This window comes from Polistes dominula, unplaced genomic scaffold, assembly GCF_049000335.1.
Source record: "Polistes dominula isolate Pdom_NZ unplaced genomic scaffold, Pdom_raw_medaka contig_49, whole genome shotgun sequence".
NCBI lineage: Eukaryota > Metazoa > Arthropoda > Insecta > Hymenoptera > Vespidae > Polistes > Polistes dominula.
Window position 1 is genome coordinate 3,778,845 of NW_028300914.1, and position 19,788 is coordinate 3,798,632.

The 19,788-nt window shown below is 27.0% G+C and overlaps 1 protein-coding gene across 2 annotated transcripts in view; it reads left to right on the plus strand.

The window, feature by feature from the left end:
* Regnase-1 (zinc finger CCCH-type containing protein regnase 1) overlaps nt 1-19,788 on the plus strand; it is a 26,770-nt gene continuing 6,982 nt past the window's right edge. The window contains exons 1-2 of one of the 2 annotated variants that reach the window (XM_015325969.2): nt 1-226; nt 399-1,039. In XM_015325969.2, coding sequence (XP_015181455.2) covers nt 446-1,039 — 594 coding nt within the window. In that variant the 5' untranslated portion in view covers nt 1-226; nt 399-445. Of the gene's footprint in view, nt 1,040-19,788 lie in introns of both variants that reach the window. The other variant, XM_015325968.2, reaches the window with a different exon arrangement.

Consider the following 19,788-nt stretch of genomic DNA (forward strand, 5'->3'; position numbering starts at 1 on the left):
AGTGGTAAAGATGAGCAGCGCGTTTATGGTGCGTATAGGAGAGTACGATTGTGAGGAAGAGAGGTGAGAGAGAATGAGGAGGAGGAAGGTGGTGGGTGAAGGGGGTTGGAGGTGGAGGAGGGTGGATGAAGAGGACAGACGTAGGGAGGGCGTCAGTCGTTCCCGCGGTAACGGGAGTGAATCGCGTCTCGACTCGGACAGATCATGTAGTTGGAATCAAGACACGGTGTGTACGTGTGTAATACGCGACTCACGTCCTCTACGCTTCTTACATCTCTTTATTTTTTTTTCTCTTTCTTTCTCTTTTTTTTGTATCTCTCTTTCCTGTCACTCAATCCTCTCTCTCTCTCTCTCTATCTATCTATCTTTCTTTCTCTTTCTGTCGGTATTACAATCAGCGAATGCGACGAATGACGTCGGAGAGGTATCAAAGAAGGAGGAGGAGATGGGCGAGGCTCGTTCACGTATTCGGCTCGATCGTAGAAATCTCGAAAGCTTGCACCAACAGCAACAGCAGCAATCGTTTGCTGATGGTGGTGGTGGAAAGACAACGACAACGACGACAACGACAACGACAACGACAACAACAACAACAACAACGATGATGACGAGCCTCGTTCAATCCTCCACCGTTTTGAATATGGATGAATTCGGAGGGGAGAATATGCCAGAGGCTGAACTCGATGATAGAAAGGGGAAGGGTAAATCGAAAAAAAGAATCGATAATTTTGTTGATGTCGGTAAGAAGGGAAAGGAATACACCTCCTATCTCAACGACGATTCCAACGAGAATGAGATGATGTTTCGAATCCTCGAAGATAGCTCTTTAACGGAATCCCTTTCGGGTATTACTGGTATACGTTCTGCTGATCCAGTGGAGGGAGAGAAGAACCCTCGTTCTACCAAAGACCTTCTTACATGTCCTTATGTAAACGAGGAGAAGGGGGATAAAGAGGAGGAAACGACGACGATGATGTTGCTTCCGGGAGTGAGCAAAGATTTCATTTCCATTTCTGACGATATTCATTATGATGTTAAGGTAAGTTTCTTTTTTTGGTTTGTTATTCTTGTTTTATTCAATTGCATTATGTTTTTATGTTCAATTTATACAGGATTAAGCTGAATAATATTTACAAATGTGGGCACAGAGAATTGCTTCAAGATTCTTTATGGAAGAATAAGATAAAAAGAAAATATATATATAGAATAGAATTTTGTTTTTGTGCAAGAGAGACTTTATTTTTAAACAAATTTAAAAAAGAAACTTTTACGTTATTCGGTTGGATGCTGTATATGGTGCCGGTAATTATGCCAATGGAATTAAAAAAATTGAATTTATGATTTCTTTTTATGTTATAATAATATAAAATAAATCATAAAATTAATTTTTGTTTGAATTCCCTGTTATAATTATCAGAATATATGTGGGACATTTTGTATATATGTACATATATATTTTATATACCTCAACCTAAATGGAGACAAGATCCGTGTCACGGATCTGAATTTGGTACAAGTCATAATCAGATTATTCGATCGCTTGTAATCTTATTTTTCATTTCAATCATTCCTATTTAATCATATTTAATAAACCACACTCAATTATTATTAAATATAAATATGACAGCTACCTTGAAATGACTTCATACACAATTTAACATTTTATATATTTTTATACTTCAAAGAAGGACACTTGTTAAAGATTAAATTCTGTATTACTATTTTTTGTGCTATTTTATAAAGCCATTTCCAAAATATATATGTATATAAAATACTTGTATGTATCCCATATGTATAAATATTATTTCTTACAATCAGATACAAGAATGAAATTAAATATAAAAATACGTGTTTTATTAAACACAACAAATAATTATCAACATTAATATATTGATAGAACAAAATTATTGCATAAAATTAATTGAAATAATAATAATAATACCAAAGTTATATGAGATTTAAATTTCTCAGGAATAATAGACAGAATGAATCATAGAATAGTAAAGATTCTTAGAAATAATTATAAAAATAAGAAATATTTATAGAAGAAGAATCACAAAGTTGAAATCTTAATGGCACGTGCTACGAGCACGTGCTACCGGTTACTGCTCTTAAATCCAACCAATTAGGACGGGAATTAGGTGTAGGTGGTGGGGGATAAAAGGTCCGACGCCAAGCAGTCTCCTCGTTACATCGATTGTAGATCATTGTCCTCTGTTTACTCTTGTTAACATGTACAATACATAAGTATAGTTCTTATACATAATCTAAAAAAAAAAAAAAAAAAAATTAATTTCACATAGTTTCATAATTTTGGGGAATAGAAAAAGAGAAATTGATTGACAATTTTATTTCGTTTAATTTATTAGAAAATATTTGTGTATAATCTTGAGATATTTCCTGTTATATTCATTCCAACTAGAAATTATTACATTCCTAGAAATTGTGTTTACTTTAACGTTGCGGGAAGTTAGATAAGAGAAAAAGAAAAATAGCTACTGTTATTGATTTGCAGTATGAGATTTCGAATCGAACATTATTTTTTTTTTTTCAAATTGAACAGTAATATGATTAGAAAATTGACGTGTATTGCATAGTAATCAATGTTTTGAATTTTCTCGTATTTTATCTGCTCACCGTCAATTTATTAGATGAGCTAATGTTAGAGTTCCTATTACCGTTCACCGTGTACGGAAAGAGAATGGTTTAACAGGCTACTAAAGAATGTTTGTCGCGATCTGTCACGAAATCTGTTTCTTAGATCGGTGATCCTTGAAAAGTACTGTGATATCAGGTGTTAAATTATTTCAATTGTGTTCTAACAAAATATAGAATAATTGGAAACGTTTTCATTTATTTATACTTCAAATTTTAAATTGGAATTTTTATTTATTTCTTTAAAGTATAATCGTTCATTGTACTGTATACTGTTACGAGTTAATTTGTTCATTTCTTCTTTGCGTGCTCTAATTTTTCGTGGTTTATAAAAAGAAAACGATAGTTAATATAAAAAAGTTATCTAGTTTTGAAATCATCTATCAGGTAAATACGAAGATACTTTTTCCCCAACCAAATATAATTGATTTAAGAATTGAAAACCTCTTAATCTCATAAACAAAAATTCATTTACCGTATTAGTTTAAAGAAAATAAATGCAAGAAGGTTAAATGGGATTTAAAGTTTAATCAAAATCGAATTAATTCGTTATTATGAACCTTTTAACATCTGACGTAAGTGTTTTCGAAATGTAAACCATATAGAGAAAGGTAGAGCGATGTAATTCACAGGAATAAATCGATCGAGATCGTGATCGCCACTAAACGATATACGACAGTACCTTTTGGTAGCTGACGTCATTTTATCTTGATCACATGCATACATATATGTATGCGCAGAATTCTTTTGTAATAGTTCGAAAAAATTTTATCTTAATGCTGTAAGGATCACTATCGATCACGTGAATACATATATATATATAAATATAAATACATACATTTATAAATATATACATTTCGCATAGGGATTGGAATGTAGACATTTTCAAACACTATACTTTTTTTATCTATATTTATTCCTAAAAGTATTGGATTGTCCCAAAAAATTCGTGACGATTAAAGTTAACGTTTAATACGTTTTTTTTTTTTTTTTTTTTCTAAAAAAACTTTTCAGACAAAATTTGCGTTAGGATCACGTCAGGGTTGTCTCTGTAATGTTTTTACCTATTTTGAAAAAAAGAAATCTTAAAAATGCAAATTTATTTAAAGAATATTAATTCGAATAGGTATATTCGTACAAATCCTTTACAAACATATAAATGTTCAAGCAAATATTTAATCGTACAAAATAATCTCTGCAAAGTAATTTATTTTATTTTAATTTTGTTGTTTTTTCAAATATATTCGAACACGGAAGTAAGAAATTTATCTGTTAAATCTATGAATGAAAAATGAACAATATTAAAACCCGAATAGAATTTGAAAATTTAATCGGTGTTTCAATCATTCATGATCGAAATAATCCCACTTGTGTGTTATGTTTATATTCATAAAGGTTTAGTGGTCCTCGGGAATTTGAAAGTGTATAAGCTAGAGGAACTCTTCGAAGGCCGACTTCTTTCCAACCATTGTGGAACACACAACCTACGCACTTCTCTGAACAAGTTCTCATTCAGTTTTACCAATGGCAGTGACTTATTGTTATTCAAATACTACGATATCACTGCTATCGGAACGATTAAAATTCTCTAGACAGATAAATAGATATAATTACTTACGTGTATTATATTTATGTAGATCTATCAAGTGTAACGTTGGATTAAAACAAATTAATCCATTAACCTATTTAAATAGAAATGTGGTCACAATACAATTTACGATCGGTGAATGTGGATATAATATATAAGGCATTTAATAAAAATCATACAAAGTAGAAAGGGCAGATCAAAACAAGCAACATTATTGGATGCATTAATGAATTTGGAAAACTGTCTAATATATTTCAACAATTTATATACAAGATGTGAGACTTACTTTGATAATATATAGATTTTTGTTAAAGAATACCAAAATAATGAAAACAAGTTTGTGCAAACGTGTGTCCTATTTGACCATGTTTCCAAGTTTTATTAGCTACTTTTATGTTTTTACTGTTTTAACGTTAGACTGTTTTTCCTGTTATAGCCATTTTTACGACACAATTTAGGTAGACACTTCTCAAAGAAATCACCATAGCTAGCTGTCTTAAATATCAAATGGTAATTACATTCTCAACATTACGACTATACTTGTCAATTACAACTAACCGTTTTAACATAAGTATAAAAAAAAATAGTCATCTTGGAATAAACTTTATGGGGTAATACAATTTATTAATAAATTCAATTATATTTGTATACTACTATTGGTCATATTCGAAGAATTTTTGATTCAATTTTGAGAAACCAATTGTATGCTGTCTTTGAATTTGAAAATTATTTCTAGTAAATAATTATTAGTTTTTTTTTAACTTTTACTGGTATATGTTTAATTGTCTTTGTTATCGAATCGTTAGAGGGTGGACGATCGAATAGAGGTCACGCGTGGGTTAACGCAACGCATCTTCGAGAGTTGAGTTTCTTCTGGTTGCATCCGGGATCACGCGCGCGTCAAACAGCACGCGGTTTTCTCTCTCTTTCTATTTATATATTTGTATATATATACGTGTATGTGTGTGTGTATTAACTTCGTGAACGAAACGCATATTTTAAGATTATTATGTATGTGCAAATGCGTATGTAAAATATGCATGAGCACATAAGTGGAATGTGGGATTTATTTAATTAAAAATTCTTCGACGCGTATTTAATAATTTTTTTTTATCTATATTATATACAAAGATTATTATTTTGATTATTATCATATATTAGTGAATATATTAAATTTAATCTTTTGCATAAAATTTTCGTATAAATTTTACGTCGATGTCAATTTGTTTGAATAATTTATTCCGATCGATGTTTTACATATTTATTTTTATTTTATATAATTTGTCTTTTTACGAAATAATGACAGTATTTCGTAATATTATTTTTTTTTATTATGATATTTATTTGCTATTGAGTTATAGTAAAATATGTGGTTTTTAAAAAAAAATGTATATATAACTCAGAAACACAAATTGTATTATTATATAATATTTGATATAAATTATAAATAATACAACCATTCCTATGATATTTGTATGGATTTTAAAGTTTATAAAATGAAATAGATTAATAAACATTGAATGGAAAAATAATAAGATAAAACGATTCGTGGTTGGTATGTCGTAGTTAGTATAGCATACTCGGCTTTCACCTTATAGGTGTAGCTTTCCATCGACAGGCTAATCCTATGCCATACGTCAACTTGAGAACTCGTCGAACATAGCTGTTTGTTATTACCGATTCTCGTTTCAGAAATTAACTACCTGCTGCTTACGTATTTGCTTCTGGCCAATAAACCATAAAACTATAAAAGGTTATTGACTTCTTTAACCTTCTCATTGATAATTAATAAAAACAACATGATTGGTGATTATTGAAATTAGAACGTGAACGTCAACATGCTTTCGAAACCAAAATTAATTTTTAGTGTATGAGAAAATTGTTTTTATCATAATTATAACATAATATAATAAATAATATGTAATAAGATATAAAATGTGAGCTAAAACTAAATTTAATTACACAATAAACCCAGGTTTTTATTAATTGGCAATTAATTAATTTTAAATCTCATTAAAAAAAACACTGTGAGAAACAATCCTTTACCTTCTACCATTTGGATTTTCCTGTTTGCAACTGTTGAATTATTTTCCTTTGAAATTTTTTACCACGATTATAAATAAAGGAGCTATTCAAGATGGACAGAATTATATTGTCGGCGTCCTGTATAATAAAGAATTATTATTATTATTATTATATTTAATAAAGGGTTTTGTTGTGAAGAGACCTTTAAAGAGGAAGAAGGTGGCGCTTCGTGCCACGCCATTCTATCGGGTCTTTGACCGTTTCCTCGAGAAGTATCGGGCAGGTGGCACCCTGTAGTACGTACTATATAGGTATATATATATACGTATATATATCTACATATATATACACCTATATATACATAACTCTTTCCTGTAGAGACGTACACGTTCGAGCTTCCTCTCTGACTTCACCTATCCCTTCCTTTTTCATCTCTTCTTTCTCTTTCTCTCTGATCATATTCGTTTATCCTACTCTAACGCATTAATATTATCTATAAGGACACCTTAGAGACAAGGTTTCGGCTTAATTTAGATTCAAAATTGTTAAGTATAAAGTTTGACGTACGTTTACACTTGATATGTTCGAACAAAATGATTTAGATTGTTCAATTAGCAATTTATTCAGATTTTTAATATAAAAAATATTAATATTATTTATTTAGATATAAATTATTAAATAATTTTCATTAAAAAATTGTTATTATTTATTTAAATTATTATTATATATTATATTTTATTATTATATTATTATATATATTATATTTATTAAATTATGAAATATTCCAACATTACTCAGTAGTTGATCTAACATAAATTTGAAATACAGTATAACTGTACTATACTAAGTATACTGTAATTATTGCTATTATATTTTTATATATACAATGCCCGATCCTAAGCCGGGTCTTCGTCAGACACGAGATTGAACTTACACTTCGACTTTCAGTTTTAATGGAGTTCGAATGAGAAGATAAAATATCAAAGTATATGGGAAAATATTTCAAGATAACTGTAAAAAATTCATCAAATATGCAGCAAATCGTTTCGAGTGTTGAAGATGATTAGTTCGAGTGCAAAGAGTTAAAAATAATTATCATAACGATTTTTCAAATAATTTCATACATTTTTAATTATACCATAATACTAATATTACAAATGATTTATTAATAGCAGTACTAAAAAAAAAAAAAAAAAGAAAATGAAATATATGATGAATATAAGATCTCATAAAGCCGGATCCAAGTATAGCTTCTCAATTAGAAAGCCAATTGGAAGTATAATCCTGAGAAAGACCAGGTCGGCGATCGGTGATGGCCGAAGGCCTCTGCCACACGCCACCACGACTTGTGCCCTACTTTTCAACATCAACATCCGGAAGTCGTGCTTCTTTATTAACGGATGTTCACGAACTCCTTTACACATATACAAACCTATATACACTTTTTCATTCTATTCGAGTATACCGGATAACATTGATTTTCTCCGTTTATTTTTTTTGTCGGTTCCTTTTTTGTGTGTTCTAAATCTTCTTCTGGTTACTACTAGGACGTGTCTGTCCCCTTTCACATTGTAAGTTCAGTAAATGTTCCTTTTCTTTTTCTTCTTGTCGTTGTTCTTCTTCTTTTCTTACCATAAGGATTTAACGATTTGACTAGAATCGTGCCAGTGTTGGATGCAATTCACGATTCCCTTGCGATCCCTTAGGATCATTCGACACGACTGCCACGGTTTAGTGCGATGCACTGTGCGGTGCATCGTGCGGTACTCTTACATCCTTCGATAACAGGGCTGTCCGAAGCATTCCCATCGCCATTGACTGTTCCATTTATTCCCATAGTTTATTTCTTTTTATTTACCCCTTCATTACATAATTATCTTCATTATTATCACGATAAAATTAATTATTATACGTGTTAAAATTTAATTAACGACATGATTCTCAATTAATGATGATTAATTCTAATTTTTGTAATAATCCAATTTGGATTAATAATGCTGTTGGAATAAATGTGATTTTTCATTAGTAAAATATTAGTATTAATTGTGTCAACTATATTATAGTCATTGAAAATAATCCACTTTAAAATGGGAACACATGACGTCCCTGTTGTTACCGTGACGCGTGCACCACGACGGTCACGATCAAACCACCCTAACTCTGTCCATTGCGATCGAGAAAGCGATCGAAAACGGTGACGATTTCGTACCGATAATCGCTAAGTAGATATCGTTAATTCTTTTTAAATTATTTTAATTATAAAAATCCAATTTACAATTATACATTTTTTTAAAATAAACAAATAAAAACCATTAAGTGGAAGTGATCAATTTTGGTCATTATAAAATATGTAAAAAGAAATTATAAACACGTTTATAACGTGAACCTTGATATGATCTTAAAATATTTTCTTTAAATGCTAATAACAATTTTTATGCTGTAATAGCATACATATTTTAAATACTAACCTAATACTGTCAATATTATTATTATAGAAATGAGTAAGGAATAATTATAATAAAATTTTGATGAAGGTAAATAAGAAGAAGCAATCATGTCGGATGTAAAATATTAAATAACACTTGGGGGGATAAAAATAAAATAAAATTAAACGTCAGATGGATGGATCTTTTTAAAGTTAATAAAATTGACATAGGACACGTGAACGTGTCATAAGAAATTACAAAGTAGAATTTTCCAATGGTGTTTATAAGTGAAGAGAGAATAACGTTCTCCGCGTGCGATTAGGCTTACAGATCGATCGTAAGAGGAGCGTTAGTGGTGGGGGCGGGGAGAAGGGTGGAACCAGGACGCCTAGTGTCGCGCGATGAAAGTGTGGTGGGGTAGAGTTGGAGTGGGGATAGAATCTGTGACGTCGCCAGCCACGCGGAGAAGCGACCACTCCATTCACCGCGCGGCTTTCGCCGAGTGCGCACGCATATTAACGCGAATCGTTTATCATTTTCATTCTTTTTTTTTGACAACATTTTTCGAGATTCTTTCTATTATTTTTTTTTATTCTAATCAATATCAAAGTGTTTTCCTAACATCTTTGAAACACATACGCGTATTTTGGTTATTTCGATCGAGTCAATTGTTTTTTTTTTTTTTTACATTTTTCAAGCTATTTGTATATATTATTTTTTAATAATTATATTTTGAATAAATCAAATATTAGGATTATAGAGAAGAGTGCAGTGTAGAAAAGAAGAGGATCTGTTGGGAATGTTTTGAAGTCTAAAATTAGTTGAAGGAAAAAAATCATTTCTTCTCTAACATAGTGTTGTCTGAACTTACTGGAACGAAACGGAATTGCTACGTTCTTTTTCTCGAGAACTCGCGGTACCAAGCGAGATTGGAATGACGGTCGCGGGAAAGGTGAGTACCAAAGGAGAGAAACGACGCGACGACGCACGTTTCGAATTTCTCCGAGAAAGCGAACGAACGAACGAACGACGCCGTTCTATTAAACTTCTCGCAATTTTTCCATAGCATTTACATCTCACATAACATATATTTCAACTATATTACCTGTATCTATTATAAAAGCAGTTTAAAAAATAATTTCAAATATAATAAGTCATTTAAAAAGCATTAAATAAGAAAATTACATATAACACGTGTATTTTAGAAATATAAATTAATTTGTAACATATTATTAAATAATAATTATATTTACACGTCTTTTAAAAAATCATTAGAATTATAAAATGTATTTTCTTTCTATTTTGTTTTTGTTGAAGATTTGTTGTTTTTATCTACACGCGTGATGTAAGAAAAATAAACAAGTTTCGGGATAAATGTTTTCGTTAAAATATGTTCGTAAACATTCGCAATTGTTCGACAAATGTTTCAGATACGAAAAATATGATTATTTGATAAATCTCTGCGTTTTGATGGTACACAAGTAAAACGCAATCAGAATGACGTTAACGAGATTATAATTATCCAGCCGATTAGTTGTCATCCGGTTTACATCGATTCGTTGGTAGCAATCGACTGGTCGATTGTTAATTAGTTTGACTATGTCTCAACCTGATAAGACACCGATAAGAAAGTACAACGATCGGGAGAGTTGCTTTTTATATATATATATATATATATGTGTGTAGGAACACACTGAAGCGTCTTAGAGGCCGTATCCGCTTTTACATCCGCCTACTCGTAATCATTTTCTACCAACAATGAAAGGATACTAAACGCACCCATGTTATATCTCTTTCTCTTCTTCACTAATACATTTATTATTTTGTATTACTTTTCTTTTTTTTTTTTTTAATTTTTTTATTCGTTTTTTATCGGGGAAAAAGTTTCTTCGTATTTGAACGCAAAAGTCCAAACGAATTTGTTTCATTCACATATTTCGTATACAACCATCACTAAATGCTTTCAATTTTTTCCAATCAATGTTTAATTATTTATCGATATCATGATTATCAATGTGATGGTTTTTTTAATCAATTTTTTTCCATCATGTTTTTACTGATTGATCGATCAGAGTTAGATGGATCTTCAATATTCAAATTTTTTAGATTGAAAATGTTGAAATTAATTTTATGTAATATTTAAGGATACTGTGTATCATGTTCATAAACATCATTAAAAAATTTTGTTAACATCTTTGGTAATTATTCTCTTCTATTTTTGTAATCAAATTTCAAGTTATTTTTGAGATGTGACTACTTTCGATTGAATGAACAAATATTGCAACTTTTTGTTTTAATTATTTTTAAATATTTCAGTTTTCAAATGCACATAAGTTTTAATATAGATTTGATTAATATTATTAAAGTCATACGATTTTAATTATCGTGGAAAATACGAAAAAAATTTAATCACTGATCTAATATTTTATTTTTATTTTTGTTTCTTTTTGTCATAATATTATTAATCTAATTTATAAATTGATCATGCTTATATAAATACTTTTGATTTGTAAAGACGAAGAAACTTGTTATTTCACTGTTTACTTATGCATTCTTCTTGACGTCATTTGAAGTCTGATAAGAAAAATAGAATTGATAATGCTTTCTTCATTTTTTTTATCAATAATAAATGCTTTTTAATATGATAATTAATTTATTTAATCATTTATAACAGAAATGAGGATTGATTTGATATTTATTGTTGTTAAGCAATTGTAGAATATTTCAAGTTATAAATTGAACTCTTTATTAGAATATTTGAATAACAATTTAAAATATTTTTGAACGATTCATTTTCTACGATTATACAATTTCTATCAGTAAATTTACGCGTAACCAAAATAGACTTTCAGTCCGGTTCATAGGACAAACGATTCGAAAGCGAATGGTTCGACTCGTTGCAGGTTGCATAACGAAACGAGTCGAACTTTTTTAGAATGGTTAATGAAGGAAAAAAATTCGTCGTGTTGGTATCCAATGACATAATGTTTATCCAAATAAGTTTACAATATTTTAGACTTTCTTATTTCTACCGAATCTTCATTCCTTTTTTTTTCTTTTTTTTTTTTTTCATTCGTATTACAACATATTATAATTTTAATATCGTGAACAAATTGTGAAATAAAATATGAAATCTAAATCGTCATCATTAAAATTTCATTTCAAAATGAAAGATTGAAAACATGAAATTTTATTCATATAAAATAAATATACATATTATTTTATTTTATTTTTTTATATATATATATATTTATATATATTGTATTGTATTAATATACATATGTAATTATATTTAATATTATATATTAAAATATATATAATATCTTATTATATATTTAAAGAAATCTTTAATTATCTATATTTAAATAATATCATTTTTATTGATATTATCTATAGACTATATATATATAATCTAAATAATTATAATATTATTAATATTATTATATTAATTATAAATTATATAAAATATTATGTTATAATAATATAATAATATATACATTATATATTATATTTTTATTAATATTATAAATAATAATATTATAATATATTATTATAATATTATTATTATTATATTTATTAATGTTATTATTTATACTATTAATAATAATATATAATTAAATTATGTATATAAATATATAGATGTATTGATATAAAATTAAACAAATTAAATAAAAATAAAAATAAAATAAATATAAAATTAAAATAATTGTTTTTTAAATTTCATTCTATTAAAATAAATATTAAATAAAATAAAATTTCATTTTATATACATATACCCCTCAAAATCCAATTGTATACGAATAAAATTCAATATATTTATATTGAATTAAAATTCAACTTTTTCTTTTTTCTTTTTAAACGAATATAAATTCGAACAAGGTAAAGATATTTAAAAAAAATAGAAAAATATTGAAGATAGTTGGTACGCGAAGGGAATAATAGTAGTATGAGAGAAGAGGCGTGGTTTCAAAGTAGTAGCCGGAATCGGCACACTTTCCATGAGTGTAAAACCCGGTGTTTAGTACCGGGTTACACTACGATTAATGCGAATCAATCTGCTGCTGTCCACTTTACCTTTAGTGCCGCGTTGTTCGAGATCGGCGCGAAAGGCCAGAAGAGAACGAGTATCCAACCCGGAAGCGGGTTTTGCCTGGCCCACCTTCCCCACCCTTCCCCGTCCTTCCCTTCATTCCCCACCTCACTTTACTCTCACAAGGCAGATGCAGTTAGTTTCCCTCTTTTCGATCGGCTGGCTGGCTGGCTGGCTGCCTAGCCTGAAACCTCCAGACCTTCTCTCCTTTTCTTTCACCTCCTTCAATTCCCCTCTTTCATTCCCCTCCTCTTCTTCTTACTCCTTCACCTATTTCACCTCTTTCTCTTCTTCTTCTTCTTCTTCTTCTTCTTCTTCTTCTTCTTCTTCGTAAAGCTCGTGAAACGATGAATGAATTTACGTCTTACGTAACTCCGACTTTCTTGATATTCTTTCATCAGAATATTGTGCCTTGAAATTTTCTTGTTTTATGTTACCCCAACTCCCCCTCCCCCTCCCCACCCCTAAAACTTTCTTTTTATTATTCCTACAAGGATATTTCTTTTTTGTTCAATCTTTCTTTTCTGTAATTGCAAATTGGGATTCGATTTAATTAATGATATCAATTAACCCTTTGAGTGCTGGATACTTTTACCTAAAATATTTTATATAAACGGAATTGTTTATTATTAACTAGATTTTAGTAATAAATTATATTTAATAATTACAGTTTTTTTATATAAAAATATAATTTAAACAATTAATATAAACATTACATTATTTTACATTAATATAAACAAAAACATATGACAACTGTGATAATTTTTATCAAACGCATATATGCGTCCATAGCATTCAAAGGATTAAGAATGTATTGAATGAATTTTAATTGAAAATTATATTCTAGATTTATGTGTGTTTAAAAGGTATATTTTGTAATTGAAATGTTGTTTCAAAAATATATTTATATCACCAATATAAGTATATTCCAAATAAAATGTATTACTTTTACATATTAATTTATATAGCAACAAATTAAATTTGTTATAAATATATGTATAAAAATCTTTATATACTTCAGTATTCAAGGGTTTAAAAGTATCCTAAATTAGGGGCTCTCTTAGGAGGTATTTTAAATCTGAGGGTTAGTTAAGTTAAACTTCATTTAATTTTAATAAATAGTTAATTTAATTATTAATTAAATTAAATTAGGTTAATTAAAATTTAAAATAAAAAAAATAAAAATAAAAAAATTTTAAATAAAAATTTAAATTAAGTTAATGAAATTAATTAAAATTAAAAATTTAATTTATTTAATTCAAATGTAACAAATCTTAGAAAATTAGAGTACAATTTTATGAGTTTATTGGTAAACTTAATTTGAAGGGGATACAATCAAGATTTTGTTTTTTTATTTGAGATTTGTGCATAATTAAAAATTAGATAATGATTATTACTTTTGTTCCTTTTTTTTTTTTCAATGTACTAAATTTTTATGCTTACGGTGTTTAGTTTTCTTGAATTATTGAAAAAGAAATTTAATGCAAGGGTTAACGCTTTAGGGTTACAATTATTTTTATTTTGTTTGTACGATGTTAAATATTAATTTGTATTTGTAAGAAACATAATGGGAATAGGCAAAGAACACGGAACTTTCGAAACATGAAATATCTCTTAGGGAAAGTCGATCATCGTTAGATATTTCCATGATACGTCCATCCTCATGTCGTACTCTCACTAAACAAAATTAGAAATTTGTTAGTCTAGAGAAAAACATTGTCTGGAATGTTTTTTAACACGCTCAAAGTATATTCTTCAATTATTTCAAATATTAACAATACTTTTTCTTTTTTATTGAAACAGTTTAAATCAAATTAATTTTCTGATGTTTCCTCTTTTTTTTATTTTTTTTCAAAATTTAACTTGTAATTTCTTACTAAAATCTTCTAAATATTGAGACAAAAATTTGATACATCCGTTGAAGATTTTAAAATTCATTTTAAGAATAATTTTAGACCACCTAGCAAAAATTTTGGTCAACCCTGGATCATTTGTTCAGGTTCGTGGGTTAAATGATTTATGGATGAGCGTGTGTGGTGTGTGAGAAATTATTTCTTTTTTGTTTTGTGTTTTTTTTTTTTTTTTTATTATTTTATTTTTGGTGCTTTTCCTAACCACACCGCAAAACCAGTTTCGGGGATATCCGCAGAAGAAGAAGAAGAAGAAGGTTTAGGAGAGGAAGAAAGAGAGGAGAGGGGACAATTTCGTCGAGGAGGCTCTTCTCTTCTCTCTCTCCAGTACAATCATGTGAAACCAGTTCCGTGAGAGAATATCTTGTCGGCAGGGGTGCACAACGTGTATATACGTTGCTTTCTGCCAACCTCGAAGAAATTTGCGATCTGTCTGATCTGATGATGCTTTATTCATTTTTAATTTTTTTTTTTTTTTTTAGATATCAACCATAATTGTCCCCTTTCCGGTTAATTAATTAGAAATATATTTGATAATAATAAAAAAAAATATGGGGTTAAGTTTAATTTAACGATTGTGACATCTTTTATTAGTTATAATTATAATTATGGTGATCGTATTTTTTTTTTTTTAAGATTGAAATGAATAATAAAAAAAATTCCAAAATTTTTTCATAATTTAATAAAAATAATTGGTACTGTTTAATTATCGTTGCATTAAGGTTTAACAAATTTTTATAATTTTTATTATATAATAAATTTGTAACATTATATATATATATAGTATATTATATGTTTCTTATAATATTATGTTATGTTACTTATGCTATGTTACTTATAACATTATATACTATATATAATGTTACAAATTTATTATATAATATTAATAAATATAATATATAATTTTTTATTTTCTATTTTAATTTATTTTGAACTAATTTAATATCATATTGTTATATATTATATATATTAATATTATAATGCTATATATTAATTATTAATAATGTTATATACATATTATATATAATATATAACATTATTTTACATAATAATATATAATTTTTTATTTTTTATTTTAAAATTAATAATTATTTTTTAAAATTATATATTTTAATTTTCAAATCCATGTAAATTTGATCTCAAAAATCGGCATTAATAATTAAGAAAATTATAATTAAAATTAATTAATTATTAAAAACCAATATTTCTATTTACTTGATCAATATTTTGTATAATTAATGATCAATGTTTAATAGTAAAATTATCATAAAAATCATTGTTATTAAGGAAAAAAAAATTTGTTTGTTTTTTTCAATATAAAAATGTGTCTCGATGGAATTCTAATTGGTAATGAAATTTAAGAGGAAAAAAAAAAGAAGAAAAATGTGTTTAAAGTGAAGTTTTAATGTTGGTATTTTTTTCTCTCTGCTTGTGAACGGCTTTATAAATACATGTGGATAAGAGATCGTTCCGATATCGATACGCAATTCTTGTTTCAATCTTGTCGAATACCGTTATTAACGTCCTCGCTGAGCTTTTTCTTTCTCGTTCGAGTCAGTCAAGGCGAATGATCCTATGATCCGATTGGAAAGAATCAATGAATCGATTTATCGATTGAGTTCATGCGAAAAAAAAATTATAAACGTTTTATTTTATTTCTATTTTCTCATCTTTTCTCATCTTTTCAATCGAACTGTTATGTTTTGATTAATAATCTATATTCAAATAATAATCAAAAAAAAGAAAAAGAAATATTATTAATCGTATGAATGTATTATAATTATGATAATCATACGTCATTCATTCTAACGATTTAGAAAAAAACTTATTTTTTTTTTATATAGTCAATTTTTCATTTTACATTTGTTAATTGGAATATTGAATAAATTGACCTATAACACACTTGTATTTATGCTAATTTTATTAGCTAATTTTATAGATGTATTATAAAACTGTTATTTCAAATGTACATTCTTCTGATGATTACAATAAATAATAATATATTTATAATTATAATATATAACAAAATATATTATTAAATTAGTTTAATTAAATAAAAATTAAAAATTAAAAATTAAATATTATAAAATTAAAATTACAATAATTAAGTATTAATAATCAAGGTTAGTTATTAAAATTAAAATTAATTAATAAATAATTAACATTATTATATTAATATTATAATTTAAATTAAAAATAAAATAAAAAAATTAATTTAATTAAATTAAAATTAAAAATTAAAAAATTAATTGTGCAATTTTTTAAAATTACATATTTTTATATCTCAATATGTAATATAATATATATATTTAATATTATTTAATTGTTTAAAAAGTTTGTAACAATTAAAAAAAAAAACAGAAAATTAATTTAATTTTCAACACTTTAATAACACGTTACAAACTTTCCGGGCAATTTATCAACTTTCCCTGTTTTATTTTTTTTATTTATTTATTGAATTTGATTGATTTAACAAATCATTAATGTATTAACGATTAAGTAATTGAATTTAATGATAGACAATAAAAAGATCTAGAAATGAAGATACATGAATAAGAATGAAAGTGTTCAAGCAATGTATATACCGACGACACGTGGTTAAAGAACGGACCTTCGGCAAACCCCATGACGTAAGGTCATCGCATATTGTAATGTCTACGGTTGCGACATAGAGTTACACACAGTTTGTGTCAGATCAAGAATCAATTTCATAAAACGAGTAAAAAAATAAATACGACACGCGGAAGGAGATCAACTTATATTTTTTTCTTTTTTTTTTTCTTTTAATTTTTTTCCTTATAATATTTATTTTATTTTATCCTTTTTATACTACGTCAGAGATCATTGCATCCAAAGAATCCCAGGGTTTCGTAACCTGTTTATTTGATATGCTTATTAATTTTTCTATTATTATTATTATTATTATTATTTTATGTTTACATAAATTAATTCATATTTATTTATAAGTCTGACACCCAACCCTGATGAAATCCTAAAACTATAGATAATATAATACATTATAAGATAAGAATAAAACATTTATAAATAATATATTAATTAATTTAGAAGAAAATTAAATAAAATTATAAATAATAGATAAATTGTTTCAAACATTCTATAAAATGATTATCAATGAAAATAATTAAAATATACAATATCATCAAATAAATATTACACGCATCATTAATATAAATAAACAAATATTTCTATAATAATATTAAAACAAAAAATTTTAAGTAGTCAAATCGATTAGTCAAATCTTACGACGTAAGTAATACCGATATCTTGTTATCGGTGTTCTTATTTCTGATCTTTCTCTGTATAGTATATTTACATACACAAATATATATATATATATATATATATATATATATATATATGTATGTATGCATGTATGTATGTATGCATGTATGTATGTATGCATGTGTGTTGTGTGTTCCGTGAACGTAGGTCACGTATATGCAGGTTGGTTTCTTACGTGCTCTGCTACGTATATCTATATATGTATACATATATACAATACATGCATAGATAGGTAGATACATGTGTATAAATACACACGTATGTGCGTTAGACTAGATCCGGGAGTGGTGGGCGACGACGCAAGGTTAGCGAGAAATTTATTACGGATGCTACCGACGACTCGGTGTACGACGATGGCCTTAAACCGATCCCAATTTCGGAAGCTAAATTTAATATATATATATGGATATAATAATATATAGTAATAATATGGTATAATGGTAGTATATGGTAATATATGATATTTAATATATGATAACTTATAATATATAATATAACATATTATATTTATTATATTTATTATTTAATATAATTACCATATATAAAATTATAATGTAATAAAATAATATAATAATATATATAACTTATATTACAATATTATATTTTACTATATATATTATAATATGTATTAAAATATATATCATATTATATTATCATTTATATAATTCATAAAATAACTAATAAAATCATATAATAACTCTACCAACCAATTAAAATTATAAAATGAAACAGAATTATATAACAAAATAATATATGTGTATGTGAATTTATCAAGTATGAGTAAGTTATAAGTATGAAATTGGATTAGTAGATTAGATATTGATTTTCAAAGTTCAGAAACAAATAAAAACTGATAACTGTGAAGATTTTTATACAAAGATAAGCAAACTTTTCGATTCAAATCTCAATCTCATATTTTTTCAATTGACAACTCTCCTTTTGAATTTATTACATAATATTGTTTTTATATTTCACAATGAACGTCTAATTATTTTATGAATTTATTGAAGTAAGTGTATAATACACTTTAAAGTTAATTTATACTCGTATACATACACACACACACAAACACACACACCCCCTTCTTTTTGGTTTTTTGTCTTCTTATTATTGTTTTCTCATTTTTTTATCTTGGATTTCTAACGGAATAAATACAAGTAAACTTTTAACAGAATTTCTCATCGTTTCCTCTCATCATTGGTCTTCTTCACGTTTCCATGAATTTCCAACATTTTTTTCATTACATTTTCAAAGAAAAAAATCGTATGACTTACGAAGAAATCTTCAGGATATTGATGAGTTTGTAGAAATTATTAACGTTTTACTCGTCATTCCTTTTCATTTGTATATTAGTAGTGTATACGTATATATATGTATATGCGTGTGTATGTAAAGGAGACTTAAGAGATTTAAGAATGGTACAGGATGGACGACCCTGATGGTCCGCAGTCTTTCTACTTTCACCTGGATCTCCGTTAATGGTTGCATCCGCCAACGAGTGTGTTATGTCCTATTTATCATAATATCTTGTTCAAATTTTCGATCAATTAATTATTTCATTGTTGAATCTTCGAAAAAGTTCGAAGTTACTTTCTATTTTTTTCTTTTAATCATTTTCACATATTTTTACATCAATTTTTATCTTTTTTATCTATCATTGCTAAAGATATATACTATATAAATATAGATATATAATATATAATATATTATATATATAATATATAAAGATATATTTTTTACTATACATATATAGTATAAATATTATAATATTAGTATATTATTATATATATT